Genomic DNA, 27,461 nt, shown 5'->3' on the forward strand with positions numbered 1-27,461 from the left:
ATGTTATATATCTGACTTTTTATGGAAGTCCTTTTATATGTCACAAAAACGCTTGACGAGAATGAAATATTATTAAAAGAATGACATTTTTAAGGCTGGTTCTTCTATTTCCACTACAGTAGTGAAGCATAAACAACAAACTCATATTGTAAACATAACAAGATAGAACAGTTGGCACCAGAGCTATAGAGGAGGAGTCTGCAAAGTCCCAAAACAAAATTCCTAATAGCTTAAGATTAACCGCTGCTTTGTTCTTAACACAACAAATTAGCGAGCACTACTAAGTCCTAAAAAAAAACAGGTATATACCAAAAAAAATACCAATCCTTTATCTCTTCTCAACTGTCCAATTGTTATTATATATATACATCACAACTACCCTTCAATCATGTCTCCAACCATAACCATGAAACATTGCATAGGCCAGACAATCGTGAAAACCAACACAAACAGTACTCTCTCTCTATATATATGTGTGGTGTTGATGCAATTATAGAGAGCACTAGCATTATCTATTATGGAAAACAAATTGTTGCCAAACATGGCTTTCATTTTCACACTCACTTTCATTTGCATGTATAATTTATATCCCACCATGGGTCATGGAGTGGGATATTTCTCATCATTAATGACGGTAGAGAATGATGCAAATGAGCAAAGCAATTTAGAAATATACATTGTTCACCTAAAGCTGCCCGAAGGCCGAGATTTTTCTCAATCAGAAGACTTGGAGAGCTGGTATCAGTCCTTCTTGCCAGCTACCACGACAAGCTCGAATGAACCCTCGTCGCGGATGGTTCACTCATATCGTAACGTGATCACTGGATTTGCTGCAAGACTGTCACTAGATGAAGTGAAAGCCATGGAAAAGAAGGATGGGTTTGTATCAGCTCGGCCCCAGAAAGTACTGCCTCTACACACAACTCATAGCCCAAACTTCTTGGGTTTGAACCGGAATTTAGGGTTTTGGAATAGCTCAAATTATGGGAAGGGTGTCATAATTGGACTTTTGGACACTGGAATCACCCCTAACCATCCCTCATTTAGCGACCAAGGAATGGGTCCTCCTCCTCCTAAATGGAAAGGCAAGTGTGAAAGTGGGATATCATGTAATAACAAGCTCATCGGTGCCAGGAACTTCCTCAGTGGACAGACACCCGAGCCGCCACTCGACAAAGGTGGTCACGGCACACACACCGCGAGCACAGCTGCCGGGAACTTCGTGGAAGGTGCCAATCTGTTCGGCCAGGCCAATGGCACAGCAGTTGGCATGGCGCCTCTCGCTCATTTAGCCATCTACAAAGTATGCGCAGGGGGTTGTCCCGAGAGCGCAATATTGGCAGGAATGGACACTGCTGTTGAGGATGGAGTGGACGTGCTTTCTCTCTCCCTCGGGGGGCCATCTTTACCTTTCTATTCTGACATAATTGCCCTAGGAGCATTTGGTGCAATCCAAAAGGGCATTTTTGTCAGTTGCGCCGCTGGTAACTCAGGCCCGTTTAATACTTCATTATCAAATGAGGCACCATGGATTCTAACGGTTGGAGCAAGTACTATTGATAGAAGCATAGTGGCAACTGCAGTACTTGGAAACGAGGAGACATTCGACGGTCAGTCCCTATTCCAGCCAAGCAATTTCCCACCAGAGTTATTGCCTCTTGTTTACCCTAGCATCAATGGCACTGCATCGTGCAGTAGCGAAGCACTGAACAACAGTGACGTAACAGGAAAAATAGTGTTGTGTGAGAGAGGTAGTGGCCAAACAGTGAAGGATGCGGGCGGTGCTGCCATGATACTCATGAACCAGCAGACATCCGGCTATATAACCTTTCCTAGAATGTATGTTCTTCCAGCAACGCAGGTGAGTTATGATGCAGGAATGAAGATCAAAGCCTATATAAACTCATCCTCAACGCCTACTGCTACTATCTTGTTCAAAGGAACTGTAATTGGAGTAAAGTCTGCTCCTATGGTTTCCTTTTTTTCATCCAGAGGTCCTAGCTTTGCAAGCCCTGGAATTTTGAAACCAGACATTATTGGTCCCGGTGTGAACATTTTAGCTGCATGGCCGTTCTCTATTGAAAACAATACCAACACAACATCAACATTTAACATCATCTCTGGCACATCAATGTCTTGTCCTCATTTGAGTGGCATTGCAGCATTGCTCAAAAGCGCACACCCGGATTGGTCACCGGCTGCCATTAAGTCAGCGATCATGACCACTGCTGATCACTATAACCTTGATGACAAGCCCATTGTGGACGAGAGAATGCTTCCAGCTGACGTCTTCGCGACTGGGGCGGGCCATGTGAACCCATCAAAAGCGAGTGATCCAGGACTTGTGTATGACCTCAAACCGGATGATTACATACCTTACTTATGTGGTCTGGGTTACACAGACAAACAGGTTGGAATCATCTTACAACGCACAGTAAACTGCTCTGAAGAGTCAAGTATACCGGAAGCTCAGCTAAATTATCCTTCATTTTCAGTTGTGCTCGGGTTTAATGCTAGTACATACACGAGGACAGTGACAAATGTGGGTGAGGCTAGTTCATCCTACACTGTTGACATTGTCTCACCTCCTGGCGTTTATGTGACTGTCAACCCCATTAGGCTCGACTTCACTCAGGTCAACCAGCAGATGACATATAGTGTGACATTTACTCGATCAACTGTCAATGATACCCCCAAAATTGTTCAACCATTTCTGCAATGGGTCTCTACTACGCATGTTGTTAGAAGTCCGATCACGGTTAAGTTGGAGTGAGAAAGTTGAAGTGGTTCCGGCAAACACATGGGTAACAATTTGTTTGAGCACGGTGACTTTGTGATGTGAACTGTCTGAAGTTTCCTGGCCAATCAAACTGTTATACATATATTAATGAAGGAACAAGCAACCTCGTCACTTGAATTGTCAATACAAGTGGACTTCAGCAAAATTACGTACTATTTTTCTTTTTGGCTTGAATAATGGAATAATCGGGCAAGCTTTCATTCGACTTGAGGATCCGAGTTCTATAATTTATCCCTTGGTTAGACATCATTAATTACAAATTTCATTTTATGCATGGGTAGGTGTTTGTCTTCAATATGAGATTTGCTTACTGAGAACTAAGGAGGTGTTGGTATCAAGGACTTGTGCTCTTAGAACCAACAAGCATCTTTTTTTATTATTATTATTATTTTTCCCACTGCTCTTTCACCTACACTAATACTGATGTTTAATAGCTACCAAATAATGTACCCTAAAATTACCTTCCCAAGCTTGTATAATATTATTAAGTTAGGTGCATATAATTTGAGGGGTAAATAACAAACTAAAGCTATTATAAAATTTTCTCTTGTTGCAGTCACTTATTCTATCTGTGGATTAGTCGATTCAAAAAAGAAGTTTTGGAGCTCAACGGATATCTTCTATCCGTGGATTGGATTGGACGTCTTCAGCTAGTGGAATGGATCTCTGTTTTCAGGTTTTGGGACTCCTTTTTTTTCTTTTTTTTCTTTTTTACATTTTCATATAAAAAAAAAATAATAATAAAAAAAAAGAAAGTTTACCCGTGAAATTTAAGTGAATGGACTAGAAGGACAAATGGTTTAAAAGCTTATAACTGAAATAACTTAAAATAGTATGTTATACATCTTATTATTTTTATGAAAGTCCTTATTATATGTCAATAGTATGTATATATCTGATTTTTAAAGTAGTACTCGCCATATGTCACAAAAAAATGGTTGACGAAAACGAAATATTATTAAAGAATGGTCCTCTCAAAAAATTTATAGGTATATATCTGTTTGTTCCTAAACAACAAACAAATTTTGGGCCCCCGGCGGGCTAGCAGTGATGATGGGGCTTGGGACTGCCACACAGGATGCCAGGGTTCGAGTCCTCTACCAAGCCTCTAGTTTCGTCGACTTACCCGGTATTGCAGCTGTGGGGCAGGCTGTCGTATCCCCAGTTTGGTGCTTCAGGGTGGGGTCCGTAAAGGTCGTGTCTTAGGGAGTTCTAGGTTATCAAAAAAAAAAAAAAAAAAACAAACTCATTTTGTAAACATAACATGATAGAACAGAGTGGCACCAGAGCTAATAGAGTCGGCTTCAAAGTCCGAAAACAAATTTTCAAATAGCTTAAGAGTAACCGTCATTTTGTTCTAAACAGCATAGATTAGCGGGTACTACACAGTGACCCTTCACTCACATCTCCAACCATAAGTAAGAAACTTTGCAGATGTCGGCCATCGTGAAAACCAACACAAACATTACTCTCTTTATATATGTGTTGTTGGTGGTGTAGTTACAGAGAGCACCAGCATTCTCTATTCTTTTACTATCATGGAAAACAAGAGGGGTGAAATGTTGCCAAACATGGCTTTCATTTACACAATCACTCTCACTTGCATGTTTAATTTCCACCCCACCATGGCTCATGGAGTAGGATATTTCCCATCAGTAACGACTGTGGAGAATGAAAGTGAGCCAAAAAGCAATGTGAATGAGCAAAGTAAATTAGAAACATACATTGTTCACCTAAAACTGCCCGAAAGCCGAGTTTTTTTCTCAATCAGAAGACTGGGGGAGCTGGTATCAGTCATTCTTGCCAGCTAGCACCACAAGCTCAAATGAACCCTCGTCACTGATGTATTTGCATCGGCTTAGCCCAGAAAGTATTGCCTTTACACACAACTCACAGCCCTAACTTCTTGGGTTTGCACCAAAATTTAGGATTTTGACCAACGGCTAGTGGTCTAGCAGTATCAACCTCTTACTTCCCAAAGGAAAATCAAGGGTTTAAGTCTCAAAAGAGACGTGTGTGTGTGAGTACCAATAAGTAAAAAAAATAATTTAGGGTTTTGGAATGGCTCAAATTATGGGAAGGGTATCCTAATTGGAGTTTTGGACACTGGAATTACCCTGAACCATCCCTCATTCAACGACGAAGGAATGACACCTCTTCCTAAATAGAAAGGTAAGTGTGAAAATGGGATATCATGTAATAACAAACTCATCGGTGCCAGGACCTTCTTCAGTGGACCGTCGCCGCTTGACAATGGGGGTCACAGCACAAACGCCGCAAGCACAGCTGCCGAGAACTTTATGGAAGGTGCCAATGTGTTCGGCCAGGCCAGTGGCACTGCGGTTGGCATGGTGCCTCTCGCTCATTTAGCCATCTACAAGGTATGCACCTGGCATGTTCCGAAAGCGCAATATTGGCAGTAATGGACTCAGTTGTTGAGGATGGAGTGAATGTGCTTTCTCTCTCCTTCAACAGAGCATCTTCTCCTTTCTATTCTGACAGTATTGCCCTATAAGCATTTGGTGCAATCCAAAAGGGCATTTTTGTAAGCTGTTTCCCGGTAACTCTGGCCCGGTGAATGCTTCATTATCAAATGAAGCACCATGGATTCTAACTGTTGAGCAAGTACTATTGACATAATCATAAAAGCAACAGCAGTACTTGGAAACGAGGAGGCATTCGATGGTGAGTCCCTATTACAGCCAAGCAATTTCCCACCGAAGTTATTGCCCCTTGTTTACCCGGCATGATTGGCATATGGGCAATGCATGGTGCAGTCGCGGATCACTGAACAACGTGACAGGAAAAATAGTTTTGTGTGAGGAAGGTGGTGGCATAGAAAAAATTGCCAAAGGCCAAGCAGTGAAAGATGCAGGTGGCGCCGTCATGATACTCATGAACGAGCAGCCAGATGGCTATAGTACCTTTCCCAATGTTCATGTTCTTCCAGCAATGCATGTGAGTTACGTACAATGCGGGAATGAAGATTGAAGCCTATATATACTCATCTTAAACGTCTGCTGCTACTATCGTGTTCAAAGAAACTGTAATTGGAGTAAAGTCTGCCCCTATGGTTACTTTATTCTCATCCAGAAGTCCTAGCTTGGCAAGCCCTGGAATTTTGAAACCTGACATTATTGGTCCTGGGTAAGTATTTTAGCTGCATGGCCGTTCTCTGTTGAATACACTACCAACACAATATCCACACTTTAACATCATATCTGGCACATCAATGGCTTGTCTTCATCTCAGTGGCGTCGCGGCATTACTGAAAATCACTCTCCCAGATTGGTCACTGGCTGCCATTAAATCAGCTATCATGACTACTGCTGATCACTATAACCTCAAAGACAAGCCCATTGTGGATGAGAGAATGCTATCAGCTGACATCTTCGCGACCGGGGCAGGCTATGTGAACTCATCAAAAGCAAGTGATACGGAGCTTGTGTATGACCCTCAAACCGAATGATTACATACCTTACTTGTGTGGTTTGGGCTACACAAACAAAGAGGTTAGAATCATCGCACAACGCGCATTGAACTTGTAACAACCCTAAACTGATGCCAATTTAAAAAAAATTCAGCATGACCTTTGCTAAAAAAGGGCCTACGCCAACCTGCTTAAATGCATAAAAAAATACAATGGCCTCTCTTGAACCTTCAAAATTTATCTAACCTTTCCGAATTCACGGCAAAATGTACCACATTACACAGATATAACCATTACTAATTTCTCAAAGATATAACATCATCCTCCCATTCAACATAAGCATTTACAGAGTCTCAATTTATATCAAAAGTAATCAAGTATCTTAGTTAAGTTACATAGCCATGATTTGCAAAAATGAATACCTTTTTCCACAGTTTGTGACTTCACAAAAGATTAACTAATACGCAAAAGGTGCCAAAATAGATCTCTAGTCCTCTTCATGGTTGAGAAGGATCGACATCCACTATTTCCTTTTTCGGCCCTGAAAAATGTCAAATAAAAGGAGGTGAGCAATTTGCTCAGTAGGTGGTGCCTAAGACACATCTCTTATAACCCCATGAATCCAAACAATGAATAGGACAATAGGGAACGGGATCATACTAAGTTGAGGGAAGTCACAAAATCTAATTTTATTTTATTTTATTTTTTAAAGTTCAAAACAAGCAAATGCCGTGCCATGGATGCAATGCCATGTATGTCACTCCCCATTTTCAAAATCATTCATCACTTTTCAAATTATTAATATAACCCGTCCGTTGGTGACTCTGCAGCGACACAAGAGAAGGATTGGTTACTGTCTCTAACCCTTGGTACCTCTGCGGCGTCATTTGGGCCTAGCTAACTCAACCACGCTAAGGTATTTTCCTTTAATTCTCTCTAGGTTACATTAACACATCGGCTCTTTGGTGACTCCGCAACGACCGGGTTTTCTCAAAATTATTTAATCAAAACTTCTTCCCAAAGTTTTCCTTTTTTTCATTTCAAACAAATTATTCCCATTTTCCTCCCAATGCTTATGCATGGATGTGTCATGCCATACATGTGTATTCATCATTCTTCAACAATTTTAACTTAAACTACACAAGAAAATTTCACATGCTCTCACATAACATTTCTAGCAAATTAACAACATAATGAGCATGGAAAAATTAATACTTAAACATGTTTTCCATCCAAATAAAGTATACACATAATTACATGCTTCATATACACAAAGTAATACACATAATTACATATTTCATATACACATTTCTAGCAAGTTAACACCCAATAGACATAAAGAATCAACACTTAGGCATGTTTTCTATGTAAATCAACAGATACACATCGTTGCATGCTTTATATACACAATTAAATCATTTAAGAGACAACTAACTCAAATTAAGCATGCATAACAACAATTTTAATAGAAAAACTCACAAAGGTGCAAGAAAGTGGGAATTAGAGACTCCTACCTCCAAAAATGATAAAAACCCCCGAATTGAGCCGTAGAATTTCGAAAATCCTATGGTTGGCCAAATGATGAATTGCTTACATCAATGTGTAGATATTGATGTGTTTTCCGTTTTGCCCAAACGGCACCAAAAATCTCCAAAATGATTGAGAAGTAATCAAAGATTGAAGTTTTGAAATGAAAAAGAAAAATAGAAAAACAGAGAGGAAAAAGGGAAGCAACCGCGGGGAAAGAGAAAGAAGCTGAGGTCTGGTAATGACCTCTTTGGCTTATTACATAAAATGTAATAAGGTGGGTCCTACTCAATTTAAAATATCTTTTCTTTTTCCTTTTTTTTTTTTTTTTTCTACCACCAATATATACATACATATATACATAATAATTCACAACCACACAAAACATATAAAATAAAATAAATGAGGTGCAACTGGACCCAAACAAAACTCCCGTACGCAACAATTCCGGTAGCGGGTCCCACACGGGACTTTTCGAATGGAAAAACTAAAAAATGCCGAAATAGCAACCCTTACATTTCAAAGAGTCCTGAACTCAATGAAATGCCCCAATCAATTCCCGGATACACCTGACACACCCCATGGTGTCCGGCACGTAAAACAAGAAAAGACAGAAATACCCTCGAAAAATCTAAAAATTCCAAAAAATGAAAATTGGCAAAAATCGAAAACATTACATTCTACCCTCCTTAAAAGATTTCGTCCTCGAAATCTACCCTCCTTAAAGAAGGAGACCCACAGCCACACCTTCCCGAGAAACACTTCATAAGATCACAAGACTACGAACTCGCCATCCTTATTGTCTCTGACAGTGGACATCAATGGGTAATCACATACCACTACCACTAAAACACAATGTTCACCGCCCTATGAGGGTACTCATCACTCATAACATTAGAACACAAGACTAGCTAGTATGCCCTACGCTATACCACGACTCAAAAAGGACATCGGTCCACTCTACACTGCCACAAAAGGCTCCAAAGCCCGATAGAAGAACGGTCACCAGATCACCGAATAAGACAACATCCAACCTCAGCTCATCCTTCAAAGGACACACTAAATCCCAATTTTATACATCTCTGTTAGACCAAGTACTCGTTATCTAACACGTAACTACACCATTACATAATCACACCAACGACTACTAATCGCACTTTACGATGATCACTATACTTATCAACCTCAAGATGACCAAACAACAATTATTCCAATAACTGCATAAACATTAGTCACCAAATTAGTAAAACGCACCATCCTGTACCCAGGACACAAATCCTTAAAACAAGATCTTCAATAATCAATGATCATACCACAAACCTTTTATCGGATACTTGGTGCTACCTAACACACCTCATCACCCGAGATCGACCACCTGAATTCACACTATTATACCGACACAACGCGCAAAACCATGCTCTCACCGTCACTAACAAGTCAGAATAATCCTTGAACTTTGACCCGACATTGTGCTAAAGATGGACTGACTCGGGAGAAATGGTTAGCCAGGACATTCTCATCATCGATTTGATCTCAACATAGACATCGTTCCTGTCCTCAATTCTAAACCTCAAACACAACCCCACATAGTTCTCAAAGTAACCACGAGATCCACTCACTATCCATCCATCGCTATACGGAACCTCAACAACTATGCAATTACATAACAACTCTAAAAATCCCAATCATGCCTTAATCACACAATCATAACAAACTAAAAGCGACACGACACCAAACGTCATAATCAACCAGTATAAGGATCTTTAATCTATTCTAAACACCGATCCATGGTAGACGACTCCATAACATCATTCGGTTCAATTCCTACTTCCTCATAACACACAATACGACTGTCTCATGTCTGAAACCTCAAAACCAAGGTCAATCATTCCTACAGTTCTTCAACAGAATCCCATAATCACGCTCTAGTTGCAAAACATTCAAACAATACCAACATTTGTCCTCAAGACAAATGTTGGAATCAATCACTTCTACAAATACATGAGTCACATCACATCACCTAATTATCCTCAAGCTACGATTCACGGCATATTTCCTAGCCATCACCGCTAGTACTAAACATCGAAAACACAACCCCTATTCAACAACCCATGCCTCACATCCTACCAGCCAAACCACTCTCAAAATAAACACTACAAAAACTCAAGACTCCACCTCCCTCCGTGGGAATGAGTCGACCTATACAACCAAACCTTACCGGTGAACTCTAACAACATAACTAACTACACACAGGCCCGTCCACCCACTGGCGCGCACAACTCTTAAACGGAGAACAAGACTCATGACAAACGACGGCCTTGCCAAGACTAGAACAACGGAAAAGGGTAACAAACCCCACTCTCACAAGAGTCTGATGACTCACACCTAAATGCACCCGACAACCTGTCACACGCTACTCATCGTTCATCCAACCATAGACACCCAATCTCTCCTGAGATGAAATGAACTCCTTATACACAAGGAGAAGAACTAACTTGGAAGCACATATGAGACCACGAACACCAATCTAAGCGACCTCGCCATTAACAGACTGTCCGACACAATCAACACAGAAACCTAGCCACACTTCTCCGCAATACTATGCTAACTGAAACCAATCAGATAAAAGCACTAACGCCCTCAACATACTAACACTAGTAACCATCACTGTACGTTGGACACCGCGTCCCATCCTACCCAATAATCTCTCAATGAGAAACTCTATGAAATACAACGACACATAATCATTTGTTCCACCTCTACCCTTTGAAGGCAACGTTGGCTCAATCACTGTGTACACAAAACCCGTGACCTTAATCACAACGACCCACTGACTTGTCAAAAGAAAAGGGTGCTTATCTGGCAACGTCGTCCTTATTGGCTCTAATGACCAAACCGTCCACAATCGCCTCAACTGGCGTACAATCCATCACCTACCTGACAACACACAATAAACAACTCGTAATTTCTAAACCGCATTTGGATCATACCTTAAACCACTCTGATCATCAGCACTAAGCATCACACTACAACACCATAACACTTCTACTGCCACTCATTCCAACCACAATTCTATCCTACCATCCCACCGTACCATCAAGCCACTACTAAAGGATTTTTCCTCGAATATCCTTGTGATAACATCATCGTAACAAAAGAACAAGCATTACTCTCGATACTCCCCACAACGATCACTGCATACTACTAGAAAAGAACCTCAATACGACAATACCATACCGATAAATCCTCAAAACAAAAATGAGCATAAGGCCCATAATGCTCAACACCCAATTATTACCTCAATACCATCAATGATGTCATTAATCATTAACGCTTAACCGACAACTTAATCTACTCGTTCTAAGGCTGTCTACATGCCTAAATGAGAAAACCTCATACTTTAGGTTCAACGTCACTACCTCCCTTCATCAATGTTCCTTAGAACACTATTGACCTCGACAAAATCAAATGGCCTACCAACTAAACCTACAAGATCAACCTCATTCCACTCATTTTTATTATCAGTCTACCTTTCCGGATCCTCAAACACCAAGTACTATCTCTTGATACATCAGACACAATTGAAATACAACTTGAATCCACATCTTTCAAATTCTAAAACATAATTCATTTGATAACACCATACTCACCAGCTATCACTTCATCCATAAACAACCAAGCACTCCAATGACTCCATACTACCTGCCTTATAGTGCAATCCTACTATACAGAACTAAAACTAACCACTATACATCACCTCGAGACTCTCTAGACAACCGTACTAACCCAGAACTCCGCTCATCGACCGAGCCATGCAATCGACTCACCGAGAGTCAATTACCCATAGCACACTCTTGTAGTTCTCCAATACAAGGATCACCCCTCAATAAACCAGTCTCCGTGACAGCCTGAACCAACATGTTTCCTAGACCATACCAAATGATTCATATCTACAACTCACAAACTACATTTGTGACTTAAACAATCTCTATCACACCTACCACGTCTGGTTCGTTAAGAACCTCCGCACTAAACTGTGACCCAAGTCACTAACACTAACTTTCTATAGTCATACCAAAACCCTCACTCGCACACCTGACCTCCACAGTCACTAGAACCCATACACCAAAGCATGAAACTCTCACACAACGCAATTACGATGCCTTGAAATGCAACCCGTTCGAAGTCGTGCTCTAAGCACCACACAAAATGCAACAAGAGGATAAAAAATAGCTACAAACCAAATAGCTCAATCCATGAGCTAAAACACCAAGCCATCCGTTCGATAAGAACTGACACCCAACTACCCTGGAGCAACCGAGCTCCTCGCTAACTCAGGTCAAAACTCACACAACCATCCCATACTCGACCGCATAAACACATAAAAATATAGATATACACGTATACAAAATGGACGAAACCACAATACCATGCTCATTACTTGTCACATTAACATAAAAGAAAATTGCACGGACCGTGCCTACTTCTCGCCACTATCGTATATCTCATACTTTCCGCCCCATCATATATGGCATGCTTACAATTAACATAAATACTTTATTTACATGTATCACAATTTAAACATGTCTGCACTTAGCAAATAGGCATGCCTTTCAAAACAATAAACATTTAAATAGGTAACAAGTAAGCATGCTTCTTAAACAGTTAAGCACTTTAACACATGCACATAAACGATGCAAGTCAACTCTCTACCCCTTCAAGGTAAGCCACTACCCGTCATCCGAAAGGTATTCGAACCTAAAACTCTAATACTAAATTTGTAACGACCGTAAACTGATGCCAATTTAAAAAATAAAAAAATAAAAAAAATAAAAAATAAAAAAATTAGTATGACCTTTGCTAAAAAGGGGCCTACGCTAACCTGCTTAAATGCATAAAAAAAATGCAATGGCCTCTCTTGGACCTTCAAAATTTATTTAACATTTCCGAATTCACGGCAAAATGTACCACATTACACATATATAACCATTACTAATTTCTCAAAGATATAACATCATCCTCTCATTCAACATAAGCATTTACATAGTCTTAATTTACATCGAAAGTAATCAAGTATCTTAGTTAAGTTACATGGCCATGATTTGCAAAAATGAATACATTTTTCCATAGTTTGTGACTTTACAAAAGATTAACTAATACGCAAAAGGTGCCAAAATAGATCTCTAGTCCTCTTCATGGTTGAGATGGATCGGCATCCACTATTTTCTTTTCTGGCCCTGAAAAATGTTAAATAAAATGAAGTGAGCAATTTACTCAGTAAGTGGTGCCTAAGACACACCTCTTGTAACCCCGTGAATCCAAACAATGAATAGGACAAAATCTAATTTTATTATTATTATTTTTTTTCAAGTTTAAAACAAGCAAATGCCATGCCATGGATGCAATGCCATGTATGTCACTCCCCATTTTCAAAATCATTCATCACTTTTCAAACTGTTAATATAACCCGTCCGTTGGTGACTCCACAGCAACACGAGAGAAGGATTGGCTACTGTCCCTGACCCTTGGTACCTCTGCGGCATCATTTGGGCCCAGCTAGCTCAACCACATTAAGGTATTTTCCCCTAGTTCTCTCTAGGTTAATTAACACACCGGCCTTTTGGTGACTCCGCAGCGACCGGGTTTTCTCAAAATCATTTAATCAAAACTTCTTCCCAAAGTTTTCCTTTTTTCATTTCAAACAAATTATTCCCATTTTCCTCCCAATGCTCATGCATGGATGTGTTATGCCATACATGTGTATTCATCATTCTTCAACAATTTTAACTTAAACTACACACAAAAATTTCACATGCTCTCACATAACATTTCTAGCAAATTAACGACATAATGAGTATGGAAAAATTAACACTTAAACATACTTTCCACCCAAATAAAGTAATACACATAATTATATGTTTCATATACACAAAGTAATACACATAATTGTATGTTTCAAATACATATTTCTAGTAAGTTAATACCCAATACACATAAGGAATCAACACTTAGGCATGTTTTCTATGTAAATCAACAAATATACATCGTTGCATGCTTTATATACACAATTAAATCATTTAAGAGACAACTAACTCAAATTAAGCATGCATAACAACAATTTTAATAGAAAAACTCACAAAGGTGCAAGAAAGTGGGAATTAGAGACCCCTACCTCTAAAAATGAGAAAACCCCCAAATTGAGCCCTAGAATTTTGAAAATCCTATGGTTGGCCAAATGATGAATTGCTTACATCAATGTGTAGATCTTGATGTACTCTCAGTTTTGCCGCAAACAGTACCAAAAATCTCCAAATGATTGAGAAGTAATCAAAGATTGAAGTTATGAAATGAAAAAGAAAAATAGAAAAACAGAGAGGAAAAAGGGAAGCAACCGCGGGGAGAGAGAAAGAAGCTAAGGTCTGGTAACGACCTCTTTGGTTTATTACATAAAATGTAATAAGGTGGGTCCCACTCAATTTAAAATATCTTTTCTTTTTCCTTTTTTTTTTTTTTTTTTTCTACCAACAATATATATATATACATACATATGTATATATATATATACATAATAATTCGCAACCACACAAAACATAAAAAATAAAATAAAATAAATGAGGTGCAACTGGACCCAAACAAAACTCCCATACGCAACAATTTCGGTAGCGGGTCCCACACGGGACTTTTCGGTCCGAAAAACTAAAAAATGTCAAAATAGCAACCCTTGCATTTCAAAGAGTCCTGAACTCAATAAAATGCCCCAATAAACTCTCGGATACACCTGACACACCCCACGATATCCGACACGTAAAACGAGAAAAGACGAAAAGACCCTCGAAAAATCTAAAAATTCCAAAAAATGAAAAATGGCAAAAATCGGAAACATTACAGAACTGCTCTGAAGAGTCAAGTATACCGGAAGCGCAGCTAAATTATCCTTCATTTTCAGTTGTGCTCGGGTCTAATGCTAGGACATACACAAGGATAGTGATAAATGTGGGAAACGCTAGTTCATCCTACACTTATAGACATTGTTTCACCTCCTGGTGTATATATAACTATCAACCCTACTAGGCTCGACTTCAGTGAGGTCAACCAGCAGATGGCATATAGTGTGACATTTACCCAATCAACTGTCCGAGATGATAGCCCCAAAATTATTCAAGCATTTCTACAATGGGTTTCTGCTAAGCATGTTGTTAGAAGTTCGATCACGGTTAAGTTGGAGTGAGAAAGTGAAAGTGGTTCTGGCAAACAATTACGTAGGCCCAAAATTTTCTAAAGCGTAACCATTTGTTTGAGCATTGTGATTTTGTGATGTGAACTGTCTGAAGTTTCCTGGCCAATCATTCTCATTAGGGAAAACCAACATTTAGAAAATTAAAGTATTGTTATACATATATTAATTAAGGAACAAGCAACCTCATCACTTAAATTGTCAATTCAAATGGACTTTATCAAAATAACGTACTATTTTTCTTTGTTTACTTGATTAATCGAATGGTCTAGCAAGCTTTCATTTGACTTGAAGACCCTGAGTTCTATAATTTGTCTCCAATTAGACATTTATGTATTCATGAGTCAATCACCACATTGATTAGATAATCAATAATATGTTAGACATGATTAATTACAAGTTTTATATGTTAAGACTCATGGTAGTGTGGAATCTGATAAATACTCTACAATTTAGTCCAACTTCATGAATACAACTTGTTATATTGGGTATTTAGTTATTTTTCATACTTATTATGTTATTCTAGTGCACGAGGGCATGGAATATATTCATTCTAAATCCCTTGTATTGTGGGCAGTTTTTCGAACATAGTGAAATTCCTATTAACTCGTGGGTCTTATTCTAATTTTTGGGTGAGCCACGTAAATCTGTATTTTGATGTGTTTGATCTATTTTTCTTTTCATTTTCGCAATATAAACAATCATTAAAACTTAGGGAGGTTGCATATAAGGAATGTTATTGGTAATGGGTTGCATACTGTAACAACCCACTCTACCACATGGTATGATATTGTCCGCTTTGGGCCTGAGCCCGCACGGTTTTGCTTTTCGGCTTTACCCCAAAAGGCCTCATACCAATTGGAGGTGACACACTTACATATAAGTACTTCACCTTTCCTCTACCCAGGCGATGTGGGACTGTGCACCCGTAGCTTGCCAGTGTGGTAGCCTGACAGTGTCTCTCGCACCCGCCCACGGCACACCCGCCCACAGGGTCATCACAATCACCCCCCCTTTGGGGCCCAACGTCCTCGTTGGCCACACTTCCGGCTGGGTCAGGCTCTGATACCATTTGTAACAACCCACTCTACCACATGGTATGATATTGTCCGCTTTGGGCCTGAGCCCGCACGGTTTTGCTTTTCGGCTTTACCCCAAAAGGCCTCATACCAATTGGAGGTGACACACTTACATATAAGTACTTCACCTTTCCTCTACCCAGGCGATGTGGGACTGTGCACCCGTAGCTTGCCAGTGTGGTAGCCTGACAGTGTCTCTCGCACCCGCCCACGGCACACCCGCCCACAGGGTCATCACACATACCTCCTTGTGATTTTTGGAATAATATTTGGTAGTTTAAAGGCTTCATTTATTCCTTGGCACTCCTCCTTTATATTGTGGCTGGCTTTGGAAGGGAGGCTGAAAACTCAAATATAAACGTCTGAAATATGATCTGATTGATTTCATGAGTTGGGTATTATACACACAAAATTTAGGACCACAAGCATCTTTTCTTTTCTTTTTTTCCCACCGCTCTTTCACTTACACTAGAACAGTAGAACTGATGTTTTATAGCTACTAAATAATATACCCTACAATTACCTACCTAAGCTTGAATAATATTATTAAGATGGGTGCATATAATTTTAGGGGTAAATAACAAACTAAAGCTATTACCAAAATTTCTCAGTTAGAGACTTGCAGTCACTTATTCTATGTGGAGGGAGAGGAATAATAGGCTGCAGTACAATAACTACAGAGACATTTAGTCAATTCAAACAGAAGTTTTGGAGCTCAACAGGTATCTTCTATGTTCACTAGGAATTTTAAAAAATGTTAAAAAAAAAAATTAAAAAAAAAAGGTCTCAAAGCTCAGCAAACCACGTATTTTTGGCTTAAACCACTTTCTCACTCGTGAGTTCAATAGTTCTCCATTCAATTCACAGGACATGAATACAAATACTAGCTTCATATCCACAGATTAGTGTCAAAATCATAAAAACGGTTCCATAAATAAAAATAAAAAAATCAACTAAGTAATACAATAAAGTTGATAACTGCTAAATGGTTGTCCATAAACCAATCAAACAGACATATGACATGTTAAATACCGTGTTTAAAAGCTTAATGTTACAATAGGCTAACCTAAAAGGACTACTCAGTGCCACACCCAACAAAAGGACTGGTTAGTTGTGGGATCCCTCACACCTATTAGTTAATCATAAGATCATTACTATTAAAGAAATAATTGAAACATCTTCTTGCCTCAACATATTGCAGTGAGTTAATAAATCACAATTCAAGTGAGACACATTTACAGAATAAAGTACCTATTCTCGGTTCCATATGAATCTCAATACGATTAAAAATTGTGCATGATTATGAGATGGTGCATCGTAGACATGAATTTGAGGCTGATTGAAATTAGAATGTAAGTTTTACAAAACTAAGAATATGATTAGATTGTATTGTATAACAAAAGTTGAAAAATATAAAAAAGAGAACAATTTGAAAAATATAAAAAAGAGAACAATTTCATTATTGTTCACAAACATAGAAAACATTACACTGAAGATCTTAATAGTATATTATAATCTGACTTTTTATGAAAGTCCTCTTATATGTCATAAAAACACTTGACGAAAATGAAAAATTATTAAAGAATGACCCTATTCGCGCGGTTTTTACGCCGGTCGATGGACTCTTGCGGGCGCGCCAAAGTATTTGTATAAAACACCCAAAATTATGAAATGAACACCAGCCTATCCCTTTTTCCGATGGCTGACTTTCAGACGAATGTGTGGGAGAGAGATTATTAAGAACTCCTAGCAAAGTTCTTTTATGCCTTGATGCAAGGAATTTTTATCTAGGTGCTAAAAGAAATAAAAATGCAATGACTGAAGAAAATTTGAATGAAAAGGGCTGAATTAAAATAGACTGTAAAGAAAATGGCTGAATGAAAATGAATGACAAGAATTTAATCGATTGCCATTGAATTGAAAACACTTTGAATTGAAATATGCATAATTAAAACTGACAGAATGGAAATTGACTGAAAGAAATGCAGTAAAACAAAATACAATGGCAAGAATTTAATCAATTGCCAACAAAATACAATGACAAGAGTTTAATCAATTGCCATTGGATTGAAAACATTTTGAATTAAAATAGCATAATTAAAACTGGCAGAATGGAAATTGCATGGAAAGTGAAGGAATGAAAGCAAAATGCAGTGGCAAGAATTTAATTGATTGCCATTGAATTGAAAACATTTTGAATTGAAATAGCGTAATTAAAGCATTGCAAAAGAAGAGTAAGCTACTGGAACTTAAATTCTTTGAATGAAAATTGCCATAAAGAAATTGATAAAATGACGTAGAGTCAACTGAATAAGAAGTTCATATTTTGTGAGTGGTGCAGGACAAATTGGAATAGGATTACAACTTTCCTATTTATAGAATTTTTCTCTCAACTTATTTTCCTAATTTCTTGCTAAAATATCTCCTTCCTTGATTTTCTCTCCTTTGTAATTCAAATTGGGTTTGATGTTGACTAGGTCTCTTTCTTCAAATGAACTTCCCCTCTCCAGCTATAATATACGAATTCATCTCCATCATGGCTTTCCCTTTGAATTAGTCAAAACCCATATTCCTTATTTGCCTTAAGTCTGCAAATATGCTATGAAGTAGTCAACTATCTATTGCTAAAATTCAGCAACCTTCCATTTAGCTTGGCAACCAAACAATATATCAAATATAATTCCATGGGTCACCTCCTTTTTCTCCAATAATTTCCATATAGCCAATCCTCATGGTGCCATGTCGAAAATATTTGTCACCTTGTCATTGGTCCACATCATCGCTGAGATGGCTGCCAAGTTTTGGTGCCAACAGACCCCTCTAAAATTTTGTTGGTATATATCTGTTTGTTCCTAAACAAGATACTCTTTTTGTTAAGTCAACACAATAGAACAGAGTGGCACCGGAGCTAATAGAGGATTCTCCAAAGTCCCAAATCAAATTTTCAAAGAGCTTAAGAATGACCACCATTTTGTTCTTAACAACATCGATTAGCGGGAACTACTATATCCTAATCCAAAAATCTCGTTTCTATCTTTCTTGTCAACTGTCCAGTTGTTATTTTATGTATAAATTACAACTACCATCCACTCATGTCTCCAACCATAACTATGAAACTTTGCAGAAGCCGGCCGTCGTGAAAACCAACACAAACAGCACTCTCTATATTTGTGTGTGTGTGTGTGTGTATATATATATATATATATATATATGTTAGTGGTGGTATAGAGAGCATTAGCATTCTCTATTTCTTTTACTATCATGAAAAACAAGAGGTGTGGAATGTTGCCAAACATGGCCATCATTTTCACCCTCACCCTCATTTGTATGTCTAATTTTTTTCCCACCATAGCTTTTGAAATTGGATATTTCTCATCAGTAATGACGATAAAGAAAGAAAGTGAGCCAAAAAGCGATGCAAATGAACAAAGCAATCTAAAAACATACATTATTCACGTAAAGCTGCCCGATGGCTGAGTTTTCTCCGAGTCAGAAGATTTAGGGAGCTAGTATCACTCATTCTTGCCAGCTAGCACAGTAAGCTCGAATGAGCCCAAATCAAGGATGGTTCATTCATATCGTCACGTGATCACTGGTTTCACAGCAAGACTATCACGAGAGGAGGAGAAAGCCATGGAAAAGAAGGATGGGTTTGTATTGGCTCGACCCCATAAAGTACTGCCTCTACACACAGCTCATAACCCTAACTTCTTGGGTTTGCACTGAAATTTAGGGGTTTGGAATGGCTCAAATTATGGGAAGGGTGTCGTTATTGGTGTTTTGGACACCGGAATTACCCCGAACCATCCGTCATTTAGCGACGAAGGAATGGCTCCACCGCCTTCTAAATGGAAAGGCAAGTGTGAAAATGGGAAATCATGTAATAACAAGCTCATTGGTGCGAGGAATTTCCTCAGTGGATTGACACCCCAGCCGCCACTCAACTATGCAGGTCACGGCACGCATACCGCGAGCACGGCTGCTGGGAACTTCGTGGAAGGTGCCAATGTGTTCAAACAGGCCAATGGCACTGCGATTGGCATGACACCTCTTGCTCATATGGCCATCTACAAAGTCTGCAGCGAGGGTTGCCTGGACAGTGCAATATTGGCAGCAATGGACACTGCTATTGAGGATGAAGTGGATGTGTTTTCTCTTTCCCCTGGGGGATTGTCTCTTCATTTCTACGATGACAGCATTGCCCTAGGAGCATTTGGTGCAATGCAAAAGGGCATTTTTGTTAGCTGCTCCGCTGGTAACTTTGGCCAAGATAATCCTTCATTATCAAATGAGGCACAATGGATTCTAACGGTTGGAGCAAGTACTATTAACAGAAGCATAATCGCAACAGCAGTACTTGGAAACGATGAAGCATTCGACGATGAGTCCCTATTCTAGCCAAACAATTTCCCACCGGAGTTATTGCCCCTTGTTTACCCTGGCATGAATGGCAATGTGGATACTGCCTCATGCCATCCCGGATTACTGAACGACACTGACATGACAGGAAAAATAGTGTTGTGTGAGACAGGTGGTGGCATTGGAAGAATTGCCAAAGGCCAAACAGTGAAGGATGTCGGTGGCGTCGCTATGATACTCATGAATGAGCAGCCAGATGGTTATAGTACCTTTGCCAATGCACATGTTCTTCCAGCAACACATGTGAGTCACGATATAGGAATGAAGATCAAAGCCTATATAAATTCGTCCCCAACGCCTACTGCTACTATCTTATTCAAAGGAACTGTAATTGGAGTAAAGTCTGCTCCTATGGTTACTTCATTCTCATCCAGAGGTCCAAGCTTGGCAAGCCTCGGAATTTTGAAACCGGACATTATTGGACCCGGTGTGAGAATTCTAGCTGCATGGTCGTTCTGTTGAAAACAAACCAACACAATATCCACATTTAACATCATCTCTGGCACATCAATGTCTTGTCCTCATCTTAGTGGCATCGCGACATTGCTGAAAAGCATATACCCAGATTGGTCACCGGCTGCCATTGAGTCCGCAATAATGACTACTGTTGATCAGTATAACCTCGAAAACAATCCCATTGTCGATGAGAGAATGCTTCTAACTGACATCTTTGCAACCGGGGCAGGCCATGTCAACCCATCAAGAGCGAGTGATCCGGGGCTCGTGTATGACCTCAAACCGGACGATTACATACCTTACTTGTGTGGTTTGGGTTACACATATAAAGAGGTTGGAATCATCACATAATGCCCACTAAACTGCTCTAAAGAGTCGAGTATACCAGAAGCACAGCTAAATTATCCTTCATTTTCAGTTGTGCTCGAGTCTTATGCTAAGTTATACACGAGGACAGTGACAAATGTGGGAGAGGCTAGTTCATCCTAAACTGTTGATATTGTTCCACCTCCTAGTGTTTATGTGAGTGGCAGTCCCTCTAGGCTCGACTTCACTGAGGTCAACCAACAGATGACAAATAGTGTGTCATTTTGTAACATTTATGGCATGTTATATATATATATATATATATATATATATATATATATATATATATATATATAATGTTGATTAAATTATACATTTTGTAAATTGTAAAAGTTGGTGGACCCACTCTTGTCAATTACTATCACATGTGACAAAAAGGCATTTACAGACCCATCTTTTTTTCCTCAACCAGTTTTCTGTCTCGCCAGTTCTCTCTCCCGCTGCTTGTTTTCTTTTTTTCTTTTGCAACCTTCAACTTTTGATTAGTCCTTCATCTCTTAGTGTTTTTAAGTGCCATTTGAGGCAAAACGAAGCCTACGACGAGCTCTACGCGGTTGTACCAATAATTTTAGTTTTGGTGCTCATTTGTGCATTCGAGTTTAGAAACACACTTTCAAGGGTTTTGTTCAATTTAGAGGTAAGGGCTCTTAATCCATGTTTTTCTTGCTCCATTGTGAATTATATCTCTCTTGGTGTGACAAACATGTTTAATTTGGAAGTTAATTGTTTCAATGATTATATAAATGATGTTTAGGAAAATTCATTATGAATATGAGTTGAAAAGCATGCTTAGAGGTTGTCTTGTTGTGTTTAATGTGTTGATAATTTATTTGGAGATGTTGAACATGATGTATGCTTAATTTTATGGTGTAAAATTCTATGTTGTCTTGTTGTGTTTAATGTGTTGATAATTCATTTGGAGATGTTAAATATGATGTATGCTTAATTGTGTGGTGTAAAATTCTAAATGCCATAATATTGAAAGCATGGGACATATATACATGTACATACCATTGGGTTTGCATGAAATAGGAGAATTTACTTGAAAGAAAAAGGGAAATTTTGGGAAAAGAGTTTTCACGAAATGGTTTTATGAAAACGCGGTCGCCGCGAGGGTACCAAAGGGCCAAAGTGTTAATATAGCTTAGAGGGGACTAGGGAGTCGCCCTAGCGTGGTTGAGCTAGCTGGGCCCCATAATGACGCCGCGGGGGTACCAAGGGTCAGGGACACTAGCCAATCCTCCTCTCGTGCCGCTGCGGGGTCACCAAAGGGCGGGTTGTATTAACAGTTTGAAAGTGATGGTTTTGAAATGTGAAAATGGGGAGCGACATCGGCATGCATTTGCATTCTATGTCATTGCATTGTTTGCAATTGAGTTTGGTTGAAATGTTGTATTATCCCGACATTGTATGATCCCTATTCCTATTGATTTATTCTTTGTATGGATTCACAAGGACACAAGATACGTATCTTAAGTGCTACCTACTGAGCTTTATGCTCACCCTATTATTTAATAATTTTTTTTAGGAAACGGGAAAGAAGTGGCGGATGACTTTCCACCACAGACCTAATTTAGATTAAAAGACTTCTTTTTGCTATTTTTGTATTAAGTCCCATATTTTTGTAAAATCTTAGCTTGTTATATTTGGTATAGAGATTTGTGAACTTTTGTTATTGTAACTATATTTTGGGACTGTAATTATGATAATTTAGATTAAACGGTATGTAGATGTTCCATCATGAGATGAGCCATGTTGAGATATAATGAACAGATGGATGGGATGTTGGAGTATGTTAATTGTATTATGTGTTGGGACAGGTTGGAGGTGTTTTGAAAGGCCAGGAAGGGCCATCGCGTTTTTTTTTTATATTATTTGAGCAGGTGGTTGTAGTCCCCTTTTTAGGGGAGGTCATGCCAAATTTTTTTTTAAAAAAAATGGTATCAGTTTAGGGTCGTTACAAATTTGGTATCAGAACCTTGGTTCGAAAACCATTAGGACGACGGGTAGAAGCCTACATAGAGGTTGCATAGGAAGTCATTCGCATAGTTTATGTGATTAATTGTTAAAGTGTTTTGCTATGTGCAAAAACATGCTTAACTGTTTACATGCTTACGTGTTTATGTGCTTATTTGTTTATATTAATGTGTTCATTGCCTAGTCTTGCATGCTAAGTGTTAGTATAACATCCTTTTATGTTGAGTTGTTCACGGTTGGACCTTAGTGTTATCGTTATTGAATTATTTTCTTTGTTTTATAGAACGATGTCACGGAGTGAGGAAACCAGGGAAGTTGGCCCTAGACCGACTAGGGGTGATGTTGGCAAGAGCTCCAGCTCCAATCCAGAGGAGCTAAATGATGAGGACACACTTCTTAGAGATTTGATTCCCCCAAGAGTTGTCCCCATAAGGAGGGATAATGTTGAAGCACCCGTAGAAGTGGGTGAAGGTTTTGTGGCGCTGAAGTTGAATCGTTTGTTGCAAAATGCCGTGAGGGCAACGATTGCTGCTCAGCCGCAGTCGGTACCACAACATGTAGTCCAGATAGAGGAGACGCCAGCTCAGAAGCGTCTCAAGATCATTAAGGGGTTTTCCCAGTTAATGCCAGTTATGTTTGAAGGCGGTGCGGATCCAATGGTAGCAGATGACTACCTGGATCAAGTTGAGACTCAACTAATTTCAATGGATGTGACGGAGGATCATTTGAAGATCATCCTAGCTACTTCTAAGTTTGCTAAGGATGCCAAACTATGGTGGAAGTCGGTTACGAGCCAATACAAGGTGGAGGAGATGAGTTGGGATAAGTTCAAGGAATTGTTTTATGAAAAGTATTTTCCGATTTCTAAAAGATGGGAGCTAAAGGACTAGTTTCATAACCTTATCCAGGGCAATATGTTGGTGGCGGAATATGAGAACAAGTTTACTTCACTTTTTCGCTTTGCTCCAGAAATGGTGAGAGATGAAGTTGACAACACTCGGAAGTTTGTTTCCAGTTTTAATGATCGAAAGAGACTGTTGATCACAACACAGTTCATTAAGGTTTATTCTGAAGCAGTGGAAAGGGCTTTAATGCTGGAGGCTGACATTAAAGATAAGGATGCGAGAAGAGAACAGTGGAAGCAAAAAAGGGGTGCAGGGCCATCTTCAAAAGGATCTTCTTGGAAAAGGAACAGGGGCGGTCCATCTCAGTTTCAGGGGCAGCAGTCTGCACGATCCGCTCCTACCACTCCTTTGCCAGCTGGGTCTGATAGGAGTGGAGTTATTTGTTTTCAGTGACAGCAGCCTGGACATTATAAGTCCAGATGTCCTATGAACTCGACCACAGTTTCTGCGCCATCAAGAGCTTGTTATGGGTGTGGCCAGCAGGGCCATCTGATCCGGGATTGTCCTACTTGAGGAGCAGGCACCGGTAGTGGCAGGGGGTCACAGCAGAGGCCGTCATAATCGGCTACAGTTCAGTCAGGTTTCAGACCGCCACTACCACAGCCTGCCATGTCTTCTCAGGGTTTACGGCCAGTTAGAAGGGATACTTCTACTATGTCAGTGCAGCAGTCAGGCGTTCAGGTTAGCAGTCCTCAGGCTCAGGCACCACAGGGACGTGTTTTTGCATTTACTCAGGCCGATGCATCTTCTGGTCCATCAGTTCTTCGAGGTATATTTCTAGTGTTTGGTTGTTGGGCCCGTGTTTTGTTTAACTATGGTGCATCTCATTCCTTTATATCATCATCATTTACACTTGCATCGGGGTTAGAGGTCAGTTTCATCGATCGGGCATTGTATGTTGATACGCCAGTTGGGGTTTCAGTGTCTTTGAGCCGAGTTATGAGGGATTGTTCCATTGTGATAGCTGGACGAACTTTTGTGTTTGACCTTATCCTCCTGAAGATGACCAGCTTTGATGTCATTCTCGGGATGGATTGGTTAGCTTCATTTCGTGCCACGATCGACTGTTTTAGAGGTAGAGTTACAGTTTGCACTTCTGAGGGAGATTGTTTCTTTTTCGTGGGAGATCGAAGTGATTCCCACATTTCATCATTTTATGGAGTTCGTGGACGGAGTCGTTATGATTATTTCTTGGCTAGTCTTCTAACCGAAGAAGATGATATTGTGAAAGAGAGTTACCCTATAGTTGTTCGCAATTTTCTGGATGTGTTTCTAGATGATTTGACAGATTTGCCTCCATACCGAGAAGTAGAGTTTACTACTGATTTGATGCCCGGTACCGCGCCGATTTCTATGGCACCATATCGTATGGCACCAGTTAAATTGGAAGAATTGAAGAAGCAGCTTGATGATTTGAGGATGAAAGGTTTTATCAGACCAAGTGTGTCGCCGTGGGGCGACCGGTCTTGTTTGCTAAGAAGAAAGATGGTTCTTTGAGGTTGTGCATTGATTACCAGAAGTTGAATCATGCCACCATCAAGAGCAAGTATCCTTTGCCAAGGATAGATGATTTATTTGATCAGTTGAGGGGAGCCAGTTGTTTCTCGAAGATTGAATTGAGGTCTGCCTATTATCAGTTGCGGGTTAGGGATGAGGATATCTCGAAGACAGCATTCCCTACACGGTATGGACACTATGAGTTCCTTGTTATGCCTTTTAGCTTGACTAATGCGTCAGCGGTATTCATGGACTTAATGAACCGCGTCTTTCACGATTACTTGGACCAGTTTGTGGTAGTTTTCGTGGATGACATTCTTGTGTACTCACGGACTCGAGAGGAGCACGAGGTCCATTTAAGTATTGTTTTACAGATTTTGCGGGAGCACCGATTGTATGCCAAATATGAAAAATGTGAGTTTTGGTTACAGGAGGTTAAATTTTTGGGGCATGTTGTTTCAGAAGGTGGAGTGTCAGTGGATCCATCAAAAGTTGAAGCAGTTTTGAATTTGGAGCAACCCAAGAATGTGTTTGAGATCTGCAGTTTTCTTGGTTTAGCGGGTTACTATCGGAGATTTGTGAAGGATTTCTCCCGTTTGGCACCTCCTATGACCCATTTGACCCAAAAAGGGATCAAGTTTGTCTAGAATGAAGCTTGTGAGTTATCTTTTCAAGAGTTGAAGACAAGATTGACTACAGCTCCAGTGTTGGTGATACCTGAGCGTGGCTTGGGTTATGTGATTTATTGTGATACTTCACGTGATGGTTTGGGATGTGTGTTGATGCAGGATGGTAGAGTAGTAACTTATGGGTCTCGACAGTTGAAGAGTCACAAGCTTAACTACCCTACTCATGATGTGGAGTTAGCGGCAATTGTATTTGCCTTGAAGTGTTGGAGACATTACTTGTATGGTGAGAGATTCGAGGTGTACTCGGATCATAAAAGTCTCAAGTACCTTTTCTCCCAAAAAGACTTGAACAACAGACAGAGGCGATTGGTTAAATTTTTGGAAGATTACAATTTTGACTTGCAGTATCATCCGGGGCAAGGCAAATGTGGTAGCAGATGCCTTAAGCCGGAAATCTCATGGAACTTTGGCTAGTCTGGCCATTCGGAAGTGGAAGATGTTTGAAGATTTAGCAGAGATGGGATTACAGTGTTTTGATGGTGATGTTTACAATGAGTCGGCATTCTTATTTATTCTTATGGCTCAGCCCACTCTTATCAGACGAGTACTGATTGAGTCGCAGAGATAGGATCCGGATTTGGATGTTAATCACGCTTTGATCTCCAGTGGTAAGATAGTGAAAGATTGGGCCTTGCATGTAGATGGGGGTCTACGGTTCAGGGGCTTGTTGGTAGTTTCCACAGGTTGTCGTGAGGACATCTTACGGGAGTTTCATACTTCCCGTTTTGCAGTTCATCCAGGTGGTACCAAAACGTATCACAATTTGAGACGTCAATATTGGTGGAACGGGATGAAGAAAGATGTTGCACAGTTTGTGGCTAGATGCCTTACCTGTCAACAGGTAAAGGCCGAGCATCAGAGACCAGCTAGTTTGTTGTAACCATTACCTGTAGCGCAATGGAAATGGGAGCATATTGCTATGGATTTTGTGACATGTCTTCCAAGGTCATGGAGAGGCAATGAAGCCGTATGGGTCATCGTTGATAGATTGACCAAAACGGCTCACTTTTTGCCTATTAAGGTAACAGATGATGCAGAGAAGCTTGGTGTACTCTATATGAAGGAGATTGTAAGGTTACATG

General features: G+C 39.8%; 1 protein-coding gene, 1 long non-coding RNA gene and 2 pseudogenes across 2 annotated transcripts; 3 read left to right on the top strand and 1 right to left on the bottom strand.

Annotated features, from left to right (window-relative positions):
- The first annotated feature begins 628 nt into the window (after positions 1-628).
- LOC132310387 (subtilisin-like protease) lies at positions 629-2,773 on the top strand. The gene has a single exon (XM_059808565.1). The coding sequence runs from the start codon at positions 629-631 to the stop codon at positions 2,771-2,773; it is 2,145 nt and encodes a 714-aa protein (XP_059664548.1).
- A 1,652-nt stretch (positions 2,774-4,425) lies between these two features.
- LOC132309818 (subtilisin-like protease) lies at positions 4,426-14,985 on the top strand (annotated as a pseudogene).
- On the bottom strand, positions 12,754-14,592 carry LOC132307840 (uncharacterized). Its single transcript, XR_009482325.1, has 2 exons — positions 13,930-14,592; positions 12,754-12,994 (listed from the first exon to the last, which is right to left on the bottom strand). It is a non-coding gene; the product is annotated as an uncharacterized LOC132307840 (long non-coding RNA).
- Positions 14,986-19,331: 4,346 nt separating the features above from the next.
- On the top strand, positions 19,332-26,947 carry LOC132309819 (subtilisin-like protease; annotated as a pseudogene).
- The last annotated feature ends 514 nt before the right edge of the window (positions 26,948-27,461 follow it).

This window comes from Cornus florida, unplaced genomic scaffold (assembly GCF_030987335.1).
Source record: "Cornus florida cultivar Cherokee Brave unplaced genomic scaffold, ASM3098733v1 CherokeeBrave_3.0.0_Hap2_Chr05, whole genome shotgun sequence".
Classification (NCBI taxonomy): Eukaryota; Viridiplantae; Streptophyta; class Magnoliopsida; order Cornales; family Cornaceae; genus Cornus; species Cornus florida.